The sequence below is a fragment of the Parambassis ranga genome, chromosome 4, assembly GCF_900634625.1.
Source record: "Parambassis ranga chromosome 4, fParRan2.1, whole genome shotgun sequence".
Classification (NCBI taxonomy): domain Eukaryota; kingdom Metazoa; phylum Chordata; class Actinopteri; family Ambassidae; genus Parambassis; species Parambassis ranga.
Window position 1 is genome coordinate 23,581,675 of NC_041025.1, and position 19,255 is coordinate 23,600,929.

The 19,255-nt window shown below is 43.5% G+C and overlaps 3 protein-coding genes across 4 annotated transcripts; 2 read left to right on the forward strand and 1 right to left on the reverse strand.

Moving 5' to 3' along the window:
* Nucleotides 1-469: 469 nt before the first annotated feature.
* LOC114434549 (uncharacterized) lies at nt 470-2,842 on the forward strand. Of its 2 annotated transcripts, XM_028403867.1 has the most exons (6): nt 470-567; nt 760-852; nt 951-1,118; nt 1,612-1,728; nt 1,804-2,012; nt 2,795-2,842. In XM_028403867.1, exons 1-5 carry the CDS (start codon nt 519-521, stop codon nt 2,010-2,012), a joined length of 636 nt encoding a protein of 211 aa, XP_028259668.1. In that variant the 5' UTR covers nt 470-518; the 3' UTR covers nt 2,795-2,842. The 2 variants fall into 2 exon arrangements, with proteins under 2 accessions (XP_028259668.1, XP_028259667.1); XM_028403866.1 differs by lacking the exon at nt 2,795-2,842 and having other exon boundaries at nt 1,804-2,121.
* Nucleotides 2,843-3,591: 749 nt separating this feature from the next.
* On the reverse strand, nt 3,592-5,335 carry LOC114434548 (interferon-induced protein with tetratricopeptide repeats 2-like). Its single transcript, XM_028403865.1, has 2 exons — nt 5,130-5,335; nt 3,592-5,041 (listed from the first exon to the last, which is right to left on the reverse strand). The coding sequence occupies exons 1-2, from the start codon at nt 5,135-5,137 to the stop codon at nt 3,721-3,723; spliced, it is 1,329 nt and encodes a 442-aa protein (XP_028259666.1). The 5' UTR covers nt 5,138-5,335; the 3' UTR covers nt 3,592-3,720.
* Nucleotides 5,336-6,076: 741 nt separating this feature from the next.
* pomgnt1 (protein O-linked mannose N-acetylglucosaminyltransferase 1 (beta 1,2-)) lies at nt 6,077-17,957 on the forward strand. The gene is made up of 22 exons (XM_028404494.1): nt 6,077-6,205; nt 6,400-6,644; nt 7,027-7,129; nt 7,206-7,321; nt 7,409-7,474; nt 7,588-7,701; nt 7,779-7,896; nt 8,401-8,499; nt 8,642-8,769; nt 9,531-9,601; nt 11,628-11,703; nt 12,097-12,180; nt 12,266-12,307; nt 12,393-12,451; nt 13,561-13,633; nt 13,939-14,067; nt 14,162-14,287; nt 14,379-14,443; nt 14,530-14,574; nt 14,651-14,786; nt 15,027-15,136; nt 15,508-17,957. Exons 2-22 carry the CDS (start codon nt 6,525-6,527, stop codon nt 15,587-15,589), a joined length of 1,962 nt encoding a protein of 653 aa, XP_028260295.1. The 5' UTR covers nt 6,077-6,205; nt 6,400-6,524; the 3' UTR covers nt 15,590-17,957.
* The last annotated feature ends 1,298 nt before the right edge of the window (nt 17,958-19,255 follow it).

The following is a 19,255-nucleotide window of genomic DNA, read 5'->3' on the forward strand; positions in this document are numbered from 1 at the left end:
TTCTAAGATAACTGTGTGATGCTATCTTGAAGCTTGGAGTTCTCCCCCCCAGCGGGCTTACTCTATTATGTTGCTCAGGGTTGATTTTACTTATGGTTTAGTGTTAGTGTTAATCAATTATTTTTGTACTTTTGTTTGTTAAAGGCACTTTGAGGCAGGTCCTGACAGCTCGTACTGAATTTGTTTAACTACTCAAAATGTGATTACAGGGAAATTAAACCTGTGACTTCTCAGCAGTGCATTGTTCATCAGGGTTCAAAATTCAGAATTTAAAATTCCAATTCAATTCTTGAATTTGAATTCAGATTGCAAACAGGAGAACAGAAGAACTGTTATCCAAACTCAAATTGCAGGAAGTAGAACTGGAATTCAAAGAAATTCAAAAACTGGAAGTAGCAGAAGAGCTGAGCTGTCAAAATGTGATAAATCATCACTGAAAGTCGAAACCTAAACTTCCTCCTATTGAACACAGCTTGGCTATAATAAGTGTCGTGCTCTGCTCGCACACGGACATCACAATGAAGATGATTGCGTGTCTCCCTCTCCTCTGGCTGCTCTCTGGCTCAGGTAACTACTCACTTCATAAAGCAGCTTGTGGCGGACTGATGTGAAGTTATTGTTTTAGTGTTATAACTAACATCATTTATAACTAACATCATTTTTACCTGAAGGCTTCTCCTTGAATTTACTGACCACAGAGTACATTTCTGTCACTTTAGATATTTAATTGTTTCTTCATGTATTTTTGCTGCCCTGCAGCTGAAGCTCTTCAGTGCCTCAGTGTGATGGACAACTATACATCTGTACAGAATTGCGCTGCTAATCAGTTGTGTGCAACAGTTGCCTATAGTGGTATGAAATTAAAAATTATATATATATTTTTCATTTTACATATTTCTGTTTTAATATTATATGTATGTTTAACTGTCAAAACCATCTGTTTTGCTTAGCTCGTTCACCAAGTATGAATAAGTCAAGCGGTTTGTTCAGGACCTGTTCTCCACCATATTTCTGCAATACGGGTCATCAGCCATGGTCATACTCTTATCTCAGTTGGTCCATGGCTGCATCTGTTCAATGCTGCAACACTGATTACTGCAACAGCCAGGATTTACCCTGTAAGTATTGCATGGAACCTAATTTTATGTGGTTTACACTGTGTTGGGGAGCTTCTTTTTATACCTTTATATGTAATATAACTCTTAAGAAGAAAAACAAACACAGTATTGGCCTATGTAGAATAAAGTGTTTGTTAGTCATAGACTTTATCCAGGAGGCACAAACCGTTATCATGAAAATATGCAGAGACTAGATCATTTATCAAATGACTTGAGGAACTTGCCTAACGTTCAGGCTCTGGGTTTCTCTAAAGTGCCTGAGATCATTCTGATTGTAAAAAGCACCACACACAGGTGCAGCAGGGACTGATGTGTGAGATTGTGTTATCATGAGAATCCAGCTGCCTTGCAAGGTCAGTTTGGACACTGATAACCCTGCCAGTCAGCTGGAATAAAGGAACCTGAGAGCCCTGAACTAGAAAAGTTAAAAACAATATCTGCCATGCTCCCTCCTTTCAAGAGCGTCTCATTCATGTCTCCTGTTCTGCTTCAGATCCCAACATAGACACAAAAAATGGCCTGCAGTGCTTCACCTGTCCACCAGATGGTGCTTGTGAGTCAGAGCAGTGTGTGGGCGGGCAGGACCGCTGCTTCATTGCATACTTTAATGGTACGTTCATGTTCAATGGTTAAACTGTAGAAGTTTAAAAACCTGTTGTCTGATCTAACATTGTGTCCTCCACAGTGTTAGGAAGAGATTACAACGTCAGTGGATGTGTTTCTTCAAATGCCTGTGAAGCTCTTTCTCAGGAGAAGGTGCAATCTGCTCTTGCAGTCTACATGAATTTCACCAGTGCACCAAGATGTTGTGAAAGCAGCTTCTGTAACTCAGCCTGGACCTTCAAAGTGAGTGTTCTGGCCCTGCTGCCTGGGCTCATTGACCTTGTCCTTTAGGGCAGCAGTCCCCAACCTTTTTTGCACCACGGACCGGTATCATATAAAACAATATTTTTAAGGACCGGAACAGAAAAAAATAAATAAAATAAAAACATACATACATACAAACTTACTTACTCTTATGCTTAATTAGTGGGAGCCTTTGAGCTTTCTCAGCAATGAGGCGGTCCCATCTGGGGATAATGGGAGACAATGACACCCGGAGTGTGTTTCTTATGTCCAGTCCACTCCGTCATTTTGTTTTGGCCGTCATTAATTGCTTCTGTCCTTCTTGTTCATGTTTTCTTCTTTCAAAAAACTCCATGGCTTGTCTTTTAATGCAGGGTGTTTGGTCTTAAGTTCCAAAGCAGTTTTGAAGGCTTCGTTGCCTCATTTGCGAGTCTGACGCCACATATCACTCAGAGCGGACTTGGTGTGTGAGAATCACCTGTTGCAATAAATTCGTATTTTAAATAGGACTCCTGATATAGTCTTTTAAATGCAGGTTTCTTTTTCTTCTTCTGTCTCCTTGTTAGGCCTTTTCCCCTTTCCGAAGAAGCTCTCCAAGACGTTTGTTTTTTATTCATGTTTGCTAGCTTGTGGGCTTAATTTTGGGGGTCGCATCCCATGACCGAGACAAGCGTCTGGGCAGGTGCTTAAAGGCACAGGCGGATGAATCTGATCGATTTATAAATGAAACAGCTTTCAGACTCAGATAATGAATAATATATTTTTTGCTCAGTCTTTCTGTGCGGACCGGTACCGGTCCCCGGCCCGGTGGTTGGGGACCACTGCTTTAGGGTAGCAATCAAAAGACATCTACACACAGCAGTTACACTTTGGTGTCATTTTGTTTCTCCTTGTTGCCTTAATAAACATGTTCCAAAATACAAGTTGATGATGATGATGTTACATCTCACTTAGTTTGAAAAAGAATCATAGAGAAATTCTTTACAGTTCATCTGCAGGTCAGAGGTCAAAGCTTTTTCAACATTTTTCTGAATCGCGGTAAGGCCATATTTTACCAGTTGTGTGTGTCACCATCATAATTCTAACTTCACACTAGACTTCACACTCCTCATCTCCTGATCTCCTGATGATTAGAATTCTCTGCTGCAGCCTCTTATGCACAGACACGTGTACAAACACAACTATTTTATAACACACCTTCAGTTTTTTCCCCTCTAAGTCGAAGCTAATGTAAAATATGTGCATGTCTTATATGAAATGATAGAACGGTCTGAAGCTAGACATATTGATTGATAGATTCCCATGCTGTGTAGCCACGCCCCTTATCCCTTTTGATTAACAAGCTACAGGCATGGCAGATTCACACTGGTTTAAGATCACCACACTTTGCAATCTGCTGACACTGTTACAGGATTGGACCACCGGAGGGCACCATTGCATGACGTTATCACCCGTGACTGTGGAAGGTTTTCATACATGAAGTCGATGTGATCCTGTGTAAATCATAGGATGTCATGTAGCAGGCTGATGGTGTCTCTGTTCACATGAATTAATGACCTCTTCTGTCTTTGAGAACCACACATATGAACAGTGGTTCCATGTTGCTTCTCATTCAGTAAACATCTCATCAATTCAAATCAATTTAATATTAACATGATATTCCATCTTGAAATTACAATTTAGTTTAATTACAAACTTAAAACAAGATCATGCTTTAACAAAAAATCTGAACGGCGACATGTTTCTGGGTTTAGACTCAGCTGTACTCAGGCTCTTCTAGGTTTGCCAGGAACTCCTTGATTTCTACAGACATTGGGCTTCTCCCTTTATCACTGATGGCCTGCAGCTTTTCGAGGCTGTCCACGCGGTATGGGGAGTGGTGTGGAATCACCGCTGCCTTCATGTGATAATATATCGACTGCTGGCTCCTCTTTCGATTGAAAAATATATGTTTGCCGTAGGAGTTGTAAAGCACCTGTTTCCCCTCAGGATCCAGGTCACTCATGAGCATTTCCTTGTATAGCTGGTCAGCTTTTTCTTGGCGGTTTGACTCTTCATATATGCTTGCAAGAACTATTTGCATTTTAAGTGAAGTATGTGGATAAAGGGAAATCACTTCCTTGTAGAGACTGATGGCCCTGGCCACCCTGCTGTGCTCCAGGGGACTGTCACTCTTAGAGTAGATCCTCCACTTGTAGCAGATCGCGGCACACCTTTTCAGGAGACGCACATCTGGATGTCTTTCCAGAGCCTCCTCTGCCAAATCGATAGCTTCGTCCTTGGATATATGCACTCTGTACAGCCTCAGTAATGGAGCAATACCACTGTAGCTGCTAACTGGGTTTCTTAAAACCCGTGTAGCCAACTCACGTGCTTCATCTACGATTTTTTCCCCTCTCTGAGCACAGGCCTCGAGGTACAGAGCAGCGAGGTACAGGTTCTCCGGATCGTGGTCTTTGGCGATTTTCATTTTCTCCATGATATCATCCTCCAGGAGTTTGTCACGTTGTTGATTAGCACTTACTAACGCTATGACCCGGCTGGTCTGCCACTCCACCATGTCCGGCTGCATCCTGAGGGCCCTCTGGAAGTAGTCTGCAGCCAGCAGCTTTTGGTCTTTGCTAAACTTCATCAGGGTCCAGGCCTTTTCGGCGTAGACCTCTGCATGGAGCTCGTCCTCACATGGAGGAGGGTACTCATTGATCAGGGCGTCGATCTTCAACAGGTAAGTCTGACACTTTGCTTGTTCTCCCAGGTGGTAGTGGAGCCAGGCCAGGTTCCCGTAGTTCACCACCAGCCAGGGACCCTCATCTGAGACTGTGTTTCTCATCTGGCGGAAGGCCTCTGTGGCCCTGCTGAGGAGACGCCGGGCCTCCTCCATGGAGCCCAGCTGATAGTGGATGAACCCCTGCAGGTTGTAAATGTGACCCAGCCAGCTGTATCCCTGCTCTGTGCCGATGTCCTCCAGTTCCTGTTTCAGAAAGAGAAGTTTGGACCTGCTGGGGCCTTGTTCCCAGGTGAAGTGGCACTGCAGGGACTTCAGTTTGGACTCCATTGTTGGCTGACTCTGAGAGGCACTGATGGAGAGTAGACACAACATGAAATCACAGAAGACAGAGGGAAGAAGTAAGGACACCACACTAAAATCCAGAAGGATCCACTCACCTCATCATCCAGCTGGTATCTGCTGGTTTCTTGTCTCTATTTATGCTGCTTGTTTGGGTGTGGAGTCATAAAATCAGTGAAGTTTGACCTCTGCTGCTGGGAATGACGCATTAATGATCAGTGGAGTCTCTTTTCTCTTGAATGGAAACCTTGATATATCTCAACAGATCAGTGTGCAGCTCAGGAGATTTAGTTCACACCAGAGGCTTTAAGTTTCATTTTGTGTACAAAATCATCTGTTGCCCTCTGTTCAGGAGGAAGTCATGACTCAGCTGTTTTATAGACCTCTAAGCTGACGTGACATGTCAGCCTGTCCTGCAGTCAAAAAGCTAAAGTCCAAGTGAAGTCATATCAATCACACTCTTATGACATCCAGAGTGAGCTGATGTGAGTTTTGAAGCGAGCGGTGTGATTAAACTCTGATTTTTCTGGCCTGCATAGATGCACAATCCCATAATTAATGCTGCTTGTTGAATCAGACATGTGGTCCTAAATCAGATAAATATCTGAACTGACTGAACCATCAAGACAGGTAATTACACAAAAAAGTTAAATAAAATAAAAAAAAAATCTGAATTTAATAACTAATTAATTTGTCATACATCATTTGAACGCCATAAAAAAAACCATACAGGCAGGAGAGTTTTTTTTAAAAGATAATAATAATAATAATAAACGTATTATTATTATTATTATTATTATTATTATTATTATTATTATTATTATTGGGTTTTAATAATAATAATAATAATAATAATAATAATAATAATAATAATAATAATAATAATAATAATAATAATAAACGTATGTCTATTAACAATAACATTTAATTTAAATAAAAAAGTGTTTTTATCCTTTCGTTGTTTGGAAGCCAGCTCAACATCGTTCGAATTCACAGAAGAAGAAACTGGAGGTGAACTGTTTTAAAAAGAGGCGAAGAAGAAGCACGATGACGTAATTGCGCTGCGACAGAAGCACCGTGCATGTAGCATGTAGCAGCAGTCACAGGCTACTTTACTGGATTTTCCTGCCGACTACTACATTAAATCGATAATGCAGGGTTTGCCGAGGACTCTGTGAGTATTGGTGTTAATATCTTTCGGGTCAATAGACGGTGAGAGTGTGTAAAAGCCCCGCACAGTGGGCGTTAAGAGCCCCCAGCAGCAGTATGAAAATACTCAGCTAGCACCCGTTAGCTACAACTTGGAGAGAAGCTAACTTTATTCCTGAAGCGCGTTGTGCTTTGTTTGTGTTCTTTCTGTTTCGTCAGGTGACGATGTGACAGCCAGCCGTGAGTCGGTGCAGTTGTGGAGCAGTGCATGTCCTGGCGGCAGGAGGTGGAGGAGGACAGGCAGAGGGTCTGAACTCGGGTGTGGGCGGCTGTAGGTGTCCGGGATGGAGACCTGGACCCCCAATCCCCGAGCCAAGCCTTTCATCCCACGCCAACAAAGAAGCTTGTACCTCACATGGAAATACAAACTGACCAACAAGAGGACGATCCGTCGGTTCTGTCAGGTTAGTAAGAGCAAGAGCTGCACAGGCAGGTACTGACCACATGAGCTCACATTAAGGACTCAACTCTCCAAAAAGCTGTTTCTACTGTTTAGAAGCAGCACTATATGGTTGTAACCCTTCACCAGTCCACATCCGATGTTATGATCATAATGTTATGATTGCACAGTGTTCTGAGCCTTTTGGGATTCGATGGATTCTCCTAAGTGATGTCACAATTCAGTGGCTGCATCCTTCACCAACGGTTAAATGGTCTGACAGGAAGACTTTATGTTTATTACAATGCACCACCCCCATCACCCAGTAACCTGCAGCTGACATTAGCATCTAACTTTACTCTTTGGCTGAGTATTAATGACGATTTTGGGTTTTTGCTCCTCCACAGGCTGGTGCTGTGCTGTTTCTGCTGATCACAGTCATAGTCAATATTAAACTCATCTTAGACACCAGAAGAGTGGCTAACGAAGATGCAGCGGCTCAAGAATATGGTGAGAAACACATCCACTTTTGTATTTATTTATTTATCAATAATTGGTTCTTAATGTTGGTGTAATGTTCCTTCAGAGGATGCAATGCCCAACATGGAGACGCCACGCCGGCCGGCCAACGGACGTAAAGTGCTGGACATCGAGGTGTACTCCAGCCGCTCTAAGGTCTACGTGGCAGTGGATGGTACCACGGTGAGTCAATGATGCCTTCTGATAACATTCCGAATGATTTACACCATGTGTTAATCGTTTTACGGGTGCTTTGCTTGTCGTCTGCAGGTGTTGGAGGACGATATGCGAGAGCAAGGCAGAGGCATCCATGTGATCGTTCTTAACCAGGCGACGGTAAGCATTTATTGTTTGTTTTTCATAATTAATTAATGGTTCGAATAAAGAAAACAAGCCTGATCTTTAGTCCCTGATAGCTCAGAAATGTGTGACGTGTTTGTGTGTCTCAGGGTCATGTGATGGCTAAGAGGATATTTGACACCTACTCTCCCCATGAGGATGAAGCCATGATCCTCTTCCTCAACATGGTGACTCGGGGTCGAATCCTTATCTTCACTATAAAGGTCAGCACTGCTGCAAACTGTCTCAGCACTGAAGCATGTCTTCATGTCATGTATAACGGAGGGGCTTTGTCCTGCAGGATGAGGGTACGTTCCATCTGAAGGATGCTGCTAAGAACCTGCTGAAGAGTCTGGGCAGCCAGGTGTCCCTCAGCCTCAGCTGGAGGGACATGTGGACTCTGGTGGTGAAGAAAGGAGGTTAGAGGAGCAAATGTTCATTTTCAAGTAGATGTAACTCAGTCATTGGTGTTGAGATCATCTGGTCTTCAGAGGAACAGAAAAACAAATGCATAAGCCACTATGATGGCTTCAGAGCACGGTTTTTTTGTCCTTTTGTCTCTGGGCTGCCTTATACTGAATAATGTTAAGTCTGCTGAAAAACCTAGAGGATGATGTGGGACACAGCTGGAGGGATTACGTCAGGTTCCTCGGGTTAGCTAAAGACTAAACAGTTTTAAAGTAGGCTCATACATTTTCTGATAGTTCACAGGGGGAACTATATTTACATAAATTAAAGCTCATCTTCCAGTCTCAGTCTTCTCAGACTGTATTTCAACTTTACAAAGCAAGACAGGCCCCCCTCCAGTTTATCACAGTGCAAACAAACGGAAGAAATGGGGCCGAGGTGAAGTTTAGGGCGGCAGATCTGGAACAAGTGACGTTATTTAGGACTAATTAACCCTTTTATCTGCCGTTATCCAGGTCAGGTTTATGGAGAGAAGCACTCAAAGTCTCCAGCTCTGTCCACCTGGGGAGACCCGGTGCTGCTGAAGACCGAGGTGCAGCTCACAGCCTCAGAAGGTAAAATATATCGAATGAATCATGTTGTGATGGCACATCATGGCCTGAGACCCTCCCTAAATCTGTGACTGCATCTGCCCCTCCCCACACCATGTTTGAAACTGCATAGTGATGATTATGAATACTTCTGAATGTCTTGCAGAGGCTGAGTGTCACTGGGCAGACACTGAACTGAACAGGAGGAGGAAACTCTTCTGCAGCAAAGTGGAAGGATACGGCAGCATCTGCAGCTGCAAGGACCCAGCACCCATCGAGTTCAACCCTGACCCTGTAAGACGAACACAGAAATATTTTAGCCACAGTGTGCAGTTAAAACATTTTTTTCCCGTCTAAGGCTCTTCCAGGTACCGTATTTTCTAGACTATAGATCGCACTTTTTTCATCCTTTGGCTGGGCATGCGACTTATACTCAGGTGCGAATTATCTATGAAAATATACAGTTAGTTATCCTTGTGTCCTGACGCCCCATTACAGATATAATGGCAGCTGTTCTGTCCCTGTCTCCTGACAGTTCTGTTCCACCTCCAGCTTGTCCACACTTTGCATTCCGAGCATAGGTGATGCACACGTTCATGGAACGCGTGCTTGCAGCTGAGCCCATAGGCCGACAGGTCGCTAATTCCAGACAGCTCTAGCGCACAGCAGTCTGCCTTTGACTCATTTACAGGATGTTTATAGGAGTTTCTGTGCGGTGAAGCGAATCATTTCTCCGCGTGAGGACTTGTTGAAATGCAGGTGTCTCACTCTCAATGTCCTGCAGCCGCACCACTTAAGTTAAGAGGAATTCAGGAGGCAACATTACGCTACAAACGTAGTGATTCACGCTGGCCCGCTGGTGCGACTTATATGCGACAGTATATACTTATACTGCTGGGGATGATAAACAAATGTCAAACATTTTTCACCATCTCCACCACATAAAAATCCCTGCTGGTGATTCATCCCTTTTACATACCTACCTGATTTCTCTGGGTAATGTTGTGTTTTTTTTCTGGAAGTAACCAAAACCTAAGTTTTCTTTCTCCTACCAGCTTCTAAACAACAACGTCTTCAATGTCCCAGTGGCCGTCATCGCTGGGAACAGACCCAACTATCTCTACCGGTGAGATGTTATTTGTTCTGTTTCTATGAAGACCAACACATGTTGAATTTCTGACATTGGACATTTTAACCTGGCTCAACAAACTCTGAATTTAAATGTGAACTCGGAGTTGATTTACCCTGAGGTAGAAAATTAGGCATGGGCACCACCACTATAAACAAGCCGTCATCAGTGGAGCCCCGATTCCTGGATTAGATGCTGAAACAAAGGGGCCCACCCACCTTTCTCCTAAACTGTGTTTACAGCAGTGTTAATTTTGGCAGCAATTTTGGATTTAGTTTTTATTTTAGTCTTGTGACTAAAATGTCATTTGATTTTAGTCACGTTTTAGTCATCAACATTTTTAAAGTTTTAGTCTAGTTTTAGTCGACTAAATATCAAATAATTTTAGTCGACTAAATCTGCCGTGGATTTAGTCGACTAAAATTCTATGATATATATTTTTCATGAAATATTTAAGGTTTGAAGTGCAATAAAAACAGGCTCAGCTTTAACTTGTGTTATTTGAAACAAACACCTCTTTATTTAATTGCTATGATCTTTTCACAAAAGACCCAGTGAACAGTGAGCTGCTCTCCCTGAACACACTGTTCAGTCATGACCTTCTTCATGAATCCTCCATAACTACAGCAAAACACTTCAGTGACAACTCAGAAACAGGTCACATGCTGTAAAACCATCAGCAGCGGTGTCTTCATTTATAGATTTTGTCACGTGTATCTTTGAGCGGAAGTTAAGATGACTCGTCTGCAAACGTCGCTTCAGGTTTGTTGTGTTTTTACCGCTGATAGTCGCTCCGCACGGTTTGAACCGTCCTGTTTGTCTTGACATCAAACGTGTCGTGTGTGTGTTCTTCTCCTGTGTTGTGTTACCATGCATGAGGACGCCTTCTTCCAGCATCGCGGGGTAACGTCCTTACACAGAGAGATCACTTCTGATTGGCTCTCTGCCGCCGTCTCCTGATTCGTCCCTTCCACAAACAAAATCTGCTCTGATTGGATCTCGTCTCCATCAATAATTTCGTCTCGTTTTTATTCGTTGACGAAAGTGTCAGTACATTTCGTCTTCGTTTTTGGCACCGTGCGTTAGTTTTTATTTAGTTATCGTCTCATTTTTATCAGCAAAAAAAGGTCGTTAACGAAAACTATGACGAAAATGATTCGTCAACAAAATTAACACTGGTTTACAGAGTGAGCTTGAACAACAGGTTTGAATATATATTCATAAAAACAGTAACAACGACGAGGCGAGGTTTATTATTTAAGTATTTATAAACACTGAAACAGGTCACATACAGAACGCACCTTTCTTGCATCTCCTGCAGCTGAAAGACAAGATGTGAAGAAAAATGAAATATGAAAATGTAATTAACCATTTAAGCCTCAAATCCTCCCCCAGGTACATGTGACGCCTTGTGAACTAATTCGTCCTCCTTATCTGCATGATCCCGATAAAGAACACGTCAGCTGATCATTATTCACTCACGTTAAACATGCCTGATAAGAACTGAATGAGTGAACGAGGAAGTGAAGCAGCGAGTCGGCTCTGTAAAGACGTAACTCCTGGTTTCTTGAGGTAAACCGGGTTATGTTCACAGACCAGGTTTCCATGGTAACAGTGAGGATGACTCTCTGTTGGAGCCTGGAAGTTACGGCTTGTTAATCTGTTTGTAGGTCTTTCCTAATAAAATGCATGTCTGAATTTTACTCTTGAACAAATCAAGATAAATGAGGCCTTAGAATAATCCCCTGATTAAATTACTGCTCCTGCTCCATCTGACATTTTAAATTAATAGTAGGGTACGTAATCTCAGTTTATAAATCTAGTGTGACCCAAATGTAGCTGCTGTTGTCAAAGCAGGATGAAGAACGATGAGGACACCCCTCCCTTAAAGATATATTTGCCATTAATTTACAGTAGGATTCCAGTTTGGCCGTCCACTTCTGTTGAATTGGAAATAATCACGTTCATCCTGTGGTGCAGAGCCAGGCAATAAATCACATTACTGCCATTAATTTGTTTCCAGGATGCTGAGGTCACTTCTCTCCGCCCATGGCGTCAACCCACAGATGATCACTGTCTTCATTGACGGATATTATGAGGTACCAGGGTGTTTTCTTTGAATTTTAAATACCACATGTAGTGGTGCTGCTGCTGCTGGGTGTTGAGCCACAAAAGGTCAAACTGAATTATAGATAACCGTCACTCTGCAGACAAATACTGTGACTGCTGCTCACACATGAGTCAGTCATGGCTTCCTGGTTGTTGCTGAAGAATGCAGATTTACATTTTTTAGTTTTTAGTTTGATCTAGGTTGTTTTTGCTAATTAGCGATTAGCCAAAGTTCCGAAAGCAATCTAAACAGAAGCACGGTAAAGTTCTAATTTGACCAGCGTTTGTCCAGCTTTGTGGACATGAGGATAAATGAGTAAAATAAATACCCCGCTCTGCTGGCGGCTCTGATGTGTGCCTGAATCTTTGTATGTTTGACCCAGGAGCCAATGGATGTTGTGGAGCTGTTTGGACTGAAGGGAGTTCAGCACACACCCATCAGCATCAAGAACGCCAGAGTGTCCCAGGTAAACAGAGGCAGGTCTTTACCACTCCGAGCCTTTTACACCGAACTCCTCCTGTGAACATCGTTTCTTGTTTTCTTACCTGCAGCACTACAAGGCCAGTCTGACGGCAACATTCAACCTTCACCCAGTGCGTTATTTTACACATATGTTTATTACCTGTGGGTTAAATCAACTAGATCATTATTAACTGTGTATTTTTTGTTTGTCATCAGGAAGCCGGTTATGCCATTGTGCTCGAAGAAGACCTGGATATCTCCATTGACTTTTTCAGGTAAGTGATCATTTATCAATCAGAAAAGCCAAAGATCGGCTACTTTACTGTTCTTATGCTTCATGAACTGAACTGCTCCTGTCCGCCAGTCACCACTGGGTGGCAGTATATCCACAGTGATGGAGCTGCCCTCCTCTCTGAGGAGATCTGCAGCCTTCCTTTGTTGGACAGGCTCTGCTTTGAACCGTTTGCTGCTGTAAAAGCTCCAGGTTCCCTCCTGGGCTGACGGATCTGTTTGAAGCACCGACTTCAAATAGTTCTGAAGCACTTCCAGCATTGTCTCTCTCTCTATTTTAAAGACGTTTGCTCTCTGTAAACCAGCTTTGGGCTTTTAGGCAGAGGGCTCGCTCTTCAATTCACAAAGACCGGCTTGTTTTTACTTTAAAAATAGTTTCACCAGTCTGCTGTGAAGGCGTCTTACATCTGAACTGATGCGATTCAGAGTTTTCTTGTGATTCTTCAGCTGCACATTAAGCTACAGCTGTACATGCAGGGTCCACGTAAACCTGCATAGTAGAACCTGCTGTGTTGACGGCAGTGTGTAGCAGCTTGTAATCATCTCTCTCCTCTGTGCTCAGAGCCAGATCTATAAAGAATGATTTTTCCAGATTAGTTCTGAGAACCTGACTGACCTGCTCGAAGCTCTGAGCTCATCCTGCTCCAACATCTGTTCATGAACTGGAACACTGACTGAAAGTCTGCACTTACAAGACAAAATCTGCTTGTTGGAGCAGCACCTTATCACCACGGTTCAGCCTCCCCACATGCCTGTTGATAAGTTCATAGATTTTTGACCAATTTAGGTAAATAAAACAGATCAGATCAGTCACATAAATGGCTTATGTCGGCCTCCATGTGCTTGTGATCTGTCATTTTGGACCTTTTTCTCCATGTAATGATGGTAAAAATCTATACCTGGGCTACAAGCTTTCAAAGATCCTTCATATCGTTGACCACTTCCTGATCCTCAGAGGATCTCTGGAGAATATTTGACACAGTAACTATTCCACAGAGTCGACCACCGCTGTCAGTTTGTCGCCGTCACGTTGTCGTCAGGAGGCAGTTTTGTGTTCTAATGTTGCTTCTTCTCTCCATTTTCTTTCCCGCAGCTTCCTGAGTCAGACCATCCACCTGCTGGATGAGGACGACAGTCTGTACTGTATCTCAGCCTGGAACGACCAGGTGAGCGCTGACCCCTCCACCCACCTCCGTTCTTAATTTTAAAGGTCATTGTAATGCAGATTTATCCATCAGTGGTGATGAAGAGAGTTAATAGAACAGAGACATTACCCCGTTAGTTGCAGGTGTGTGTCGTGTTGTGTAACAAACACCTGAGTGTCTGAACGTCCCTGGGCGTTGTGGTGGTTCTGTCATTTTGTTTGGACCTCAGGGTGTAACTTTGTATCGCCTACAGTCAGGGAATGTACAGGATACATGGAACATGTGAACAAAATGTCCTCCTCTCAGTTGTTGTTGTTATTGCACAGGGCTATGAGCACACAGCCGAGGACCCGTCCCTGCTCTACAGGGTGGAGAGCATGCCCGGCCTGGGATGGGTGCTGAAGAAGACCCTCTACAAGGACGAACTGGAACCAAAATGGCCGACACCTGAGAAGGTGCAGGAATTATGTGTGTTTATGATCTATAGCTACTGATTGAACGTGTTTTAACGGACTTTGGATGGTCTGTGTGGGTTTGTGTGCGCTGTAGCTGTGGGACTGGGACATGTGGATGCGAATGCCAGAGCAGAGGAAAGGCAGAGAGTGCATCATCCCCGACGTCTCCCGCTCATACCACTTCGGCATCATTGGCCTCAACATGAACGGATATTTCCATGTAAGACCTGAATGAAACACGGTTCTCTGTGAACATACTGACACACACACAGAAATACGTCTGAACCCACTCGTCATGTTCTGTCCTGTAGGAGGTGTATTTCAAGAAGCACAAGTTCAACACTGTTCCCAATGTGCAGCTGAAGAATGTTGACAGGTGAGTGTTCACCCGGTGACCTGAAGACGTGCTGAGTTGTCCAGAGGTCAGCTCAGTGACCGTCTCCATGTTTTTCTGCCTCACAGTTTAAAGAAGGATGCTTACGAAGTGGAGATCCAAAACCTGCTGAAGTGAGTGAGACGGCATGTTTGTATTGATGTTGTGATAAAACCACGAAGATGTCCTGAGTGAGTGGTGTGATTGCAGAGAGGCAGAGGTGCTGGACCACACCAAGAACCCCTGTGAGGACGCCTTCCTGCCAGACTCCGAGGGGAAGGTCTACGTCATGTTTATTAGGATGGAGTCCGAGACGGACACGTCCACTTGGACAGAGCTCGCTAAGGTACACACACGGGCATATGGGGTTTTCCCACCACAGGTATTCAGTGCCTGTTTTAGGGTGTTGTGCATCTGTTGTGTGTTCAAATTGTGCATGAGATAGATTTCACTTTATTACGTCACCTAACGAGTTCAGCAGTTCCAAAGCACAAAGGCTGAAAAGGCCCAAGGCTGCTGCTCCTGCAGTGTAAAACACCTGGTATGGTCCTGATGGTGTTCTTGTCTCCTTGCATCTCCTGTTCAGTGCCTGCATGTTTGGGACCTGGATGTACGAGGATACCACAGAGGCCTGTGGCGGCTCTTCAGAAAAAAGAATCACGTCCTGGTTGTTGCCACGCCGATCTCTCCGTACTCGTAAGTAATGCGCGAATGAAATGTCCGTTTCTGTTCGCCGCCTGGTGTAGATCGCACCAGAAGGCCTGTCGGCACGCCTCCTCAGAGGTGTTCCGGTTTATTTACATGAACGTGCTGAGCTATGACCCAACATGGCTTCCATTGACTGTTTTGAGATATATAGAGGAAGAGTTTTAGACGTTTTAGTCTTTGCTGTCTTAGTTTAAAATACACTTTAAACCACAGAGCATCCTAAGACCCTGTACCCACGCCGAACTCAGGAAACCGTCGAGGTCTTTCTTCTTCATATCTTTGACCACTTCCTGTCCCCCCTCCCTGTCTCTGTCCCTGTCTCTGTCCTCCCCCTCTGCCCTTCTCTTTATTGTGACCAGTGTGAAGAAACCGGCCGGTGTCACTCCCATTCACTTAGAGCCTCCTCCCAAAGAAGAAGGAGCACCGGTGGAGCAGATGTAGACACACAAACACTTTAAACCAGCCCAGGCCTCAACACTCACAGTTCAGCCTGGGGGCGCTCGACTGCCAAACTCACTGCTCCTAGACACTACAAACTGCTCTGCTAAATCCGTCCAGCGCCTCCAGGACTGTCAGCGATGGTCCTTTTCCTGTTTCCGTGACAACTGTGGGTCGGTGCACAGCCTGTTTTACTTTTCAACCTGCGAGTTTATGACGAACAACTGACTGAATACACACTGACCAGTATTTAACCACTTTCAACTATAGTTTTGGTTTTTTGGTTTTTTTAACTACTGAGTGCTTCGTCCATCTTGTACATACGTTTTAACTTATATCTATTTATTTTACATCTATCAGTCAAAGGTTTTTAAACAAAGAAAATCCACTTTTATCAAGATCAAAGCATTTTTTAAGAGCCTAACGTTTACAGACGATGAAATAATGATGTATATACATGCCTATATATATTTTTTGATGAAAAATTTAAAGGGTCGGCATATTTTTCAGCATATGATATTGAGTTAAGAGCCAGTAAGCCCCGTGGGTTTTTACAGTTATTGACTGCTTAGGTCAGTTGCCTCGGATTACGTTTAATGAGGGAATCTTTATAGTGGCAGAAACCTGAGAAATATTCACATTTTTAATACATTCAGAAAAAGGCTGTGGAGTTTTTTCAGAGCAGATGATATGTAGTTTTAATGGCAGCGCCGTGTCTTTTTCCGTCATTGTCAGCTGTGTTCATGCAAAGTTCACGTTGAAGAAGTGGCATCCGTCTCGATTACATTTCAAAGCTGCTCATCGCGACTAAAACATGCTACATGCTCAGCAGCTGCGTCCTTCAAAGACAGATCTACATCATAGCTGTCCCATGTTACAGGCTCCTCTAAATGGCCAGCTTCAGCCCGGCTAGCACAGGATGGAGCATTTATGACCGTCTGTAGGCTGCAGGTCTGAAGGATGCAGTCACTGTGTAGGTGGAGGCACGTGCCCGCCTGTGTCTTATAACTTGAATCAGCTGCTGTCATTGGTCAGAACATCTGTCACATGTCTCTATCCGCTTCGGTCTCTCATTGAAGTGTCATGGCGGCAGGCTCTGAAAGTTTGTTCTAAACCGTAAAAACGTGCAGAACTCTGGAACGGTTACAAGAAGTTTTCTCCTAACTGTATGTTTAAATGATGAATGTCAGTTTTAAACTCACACTTTCATTAATAAGCAGTACGCCAACACACACTAACCAGGTGTCCCACTGACTGTAGGCAGACAGCTGTTAGCTGTTAGCTGTTAGCTGCGGCTGCTTCCTGTGCAGAAACGATGTTCTCAACAAATAAGATTTACTTTATAACCACAATATGTCAGGGATAATGTCATGGACTTGTGATTATAGCGCCCCCTTCAGACCTGCGTCCTCTGTGTGTGTGTTAATAATAAGTGCTGACCTGCTACTAAAGAAATCAATAATAACTTTTTATTTGTTTGCCCAAAACTCATGGAAACAGTCTGTTTTTATATGATGTGCTGTGTTCCTCAGTAATAAGAGGCTGCAGGTCATCAGTTAATAATAAGTGTGGGATATGATGTCATGAGCTTGTCATCAGAGCGCCTCCTTCAGGTTAATGCAGGTCTTAATCCCATTCGAGTCCTCAGCTTCTGGCTCATTATCCTGATCATTACACACCCAGTTATTACAAAAATGAATATGATGACATTTACCTGACTTTTTAGCGGGTTAGATGTGGGTCTCCTTGGTGAGCAGAACTGCCTCCATAGCAACAACGGTCTGATATTCAACAGTAACTGCAGGTTTATGCATATATTTGACAAAGCCTGGTAATAAGTAAGAGATAATGTGGTTAAATTCAGTACAATAACCGGCTAATGGGACGTTATCAGACTTATAACATGGCTGTTTTACAAAGAAATGATTATTTTTATCAGTAACGGTCTGTGAAACTTGGCAGCAGTCTGTTCTTTAGAAACTTAACTAATGTGTTATTAACCACTTAATATGCAGCTTATAAACGCTGGATGTGGTGCTTTGAGTCATAACATCTCCTCTGTGTCATCATTGTGTTTTTATGTGAGGGCGATGTAACACTGTACCGACTACATGAATGAGTGTGAGTCACATCAGTGCAGCTCAGTCAGTGTGTGTGTGTCTTTTGATTTGTGTGTGTGTGTGTTTAGTGTGCAGTGTGTTCAGGTTGCGCTCGGACTGGATCCGGTTTGGGTCCTTTCTGCTGCAGGGTCTCCTGTCAGAGAGACGATGAGGACCTGCAGACTTTGTGTCAGACTCGGATGCAGTTTGACTCGAGGTCCTTTATCTTTTATGATGGAAATAAATAAAGATATTTTGTTTTTTTTCACTGAGTTTTGTGCCGTTTTATCTTTCTCCTCTTCAAGGTATGTTCCTTAAATAATTCATACAGACGGAGTTGTTATGCCTGCATATTATTCATGGAGTAAACTGGCAGCCATTGTTATTCTGGGCTCAGGTTTTTGGAGCTGCCGTGGCCTTGTGCTGCCTCCAGATTTCCCAGGAGAGCGTCAGGCAAAGCAACGGTGAGGGGAAACACGCGGCGAGGGAAATGTATGCAAATCCTGGCGGCTGGGTGGATTCCTGCATCCACCACCACGGCTGACCAAGGACGGCTGTGGCTTCCTGCCCTGTGAGCTCTGACTTTCACAGCTTGTGATGTAATGACATTAGAGGTCGCCCGGCAGCGGCTGCACAGCCTCAGAAAAACCAGTTTTTATTTTTGCAGCCGTCAGCTGTAGGTTTCACTTCTGTGTGAGTTCAAAGCTCGACTGTGACGGATCAATACACACTCTTCTTCTCTGTGCCGCTCTCAGCTCTGACTTGAGTGTCGGGATTCTCATTGATGAGAACTCAGAACAGTTCATTCACTTCAACCTTTCTGTGATTTGTTTCTTTTAAGATTTCTAGAATTAAATCGTTAAATTTCAAATTGTGCATTAAGTAGTAATTTGGACACTTCAATTAATTCCAGAAAATATCCATTTTTACTTCTATATACATTTTTGTAAATGTGTGAGCTTAGACCTGAAAAATTAGAAAGAAAAAAAAAGATTTATCCCCCCAAAATTTAGAATTTAAATCAGAAAATACAACGTTCTTCTGTCATAAAAATGTATGTAATCTCAGATTATCATACTTTTATGTCTTTTTGCCACACGTTCACAAGTTCAGCATAGAAACATCACATTTCCAGGACCTTTTTATGTCCTGTGTAAAGGACCTGGGAGCCTTTGTCTGCAGCAGTGTCGTGTCTCGGGTCCCATGCTGTTGGACGTGTGTGTGTTTGTGTGCTGATGTCGGCGGCTGCCTGCGTTAATGAACCTTTCTGCTGGAAACCCGTCTAATTCGGAGCGGATGTCCAGGTCTGATTTATTCATGACTGACTGAGTGTGAGGTAATTGTGTGGTGTGCACAATCTGACAACAGGGTCATGTAGCTTTGATTCCACATCAAACTCTGATTCATTGTGCGCACACACACTAATACACAAACGTGTCCATCATTACCGGCTCAGCTCAGAACGCAGCCGTTTGTGGCTGTCAGTCAGAAGTCACTGGTTCGTGTGTGTGTGTGTGTGTGTGTGTGTGAGATCGCTGCCTTTTAAATGTCATTTTTGACCTATTGAGCA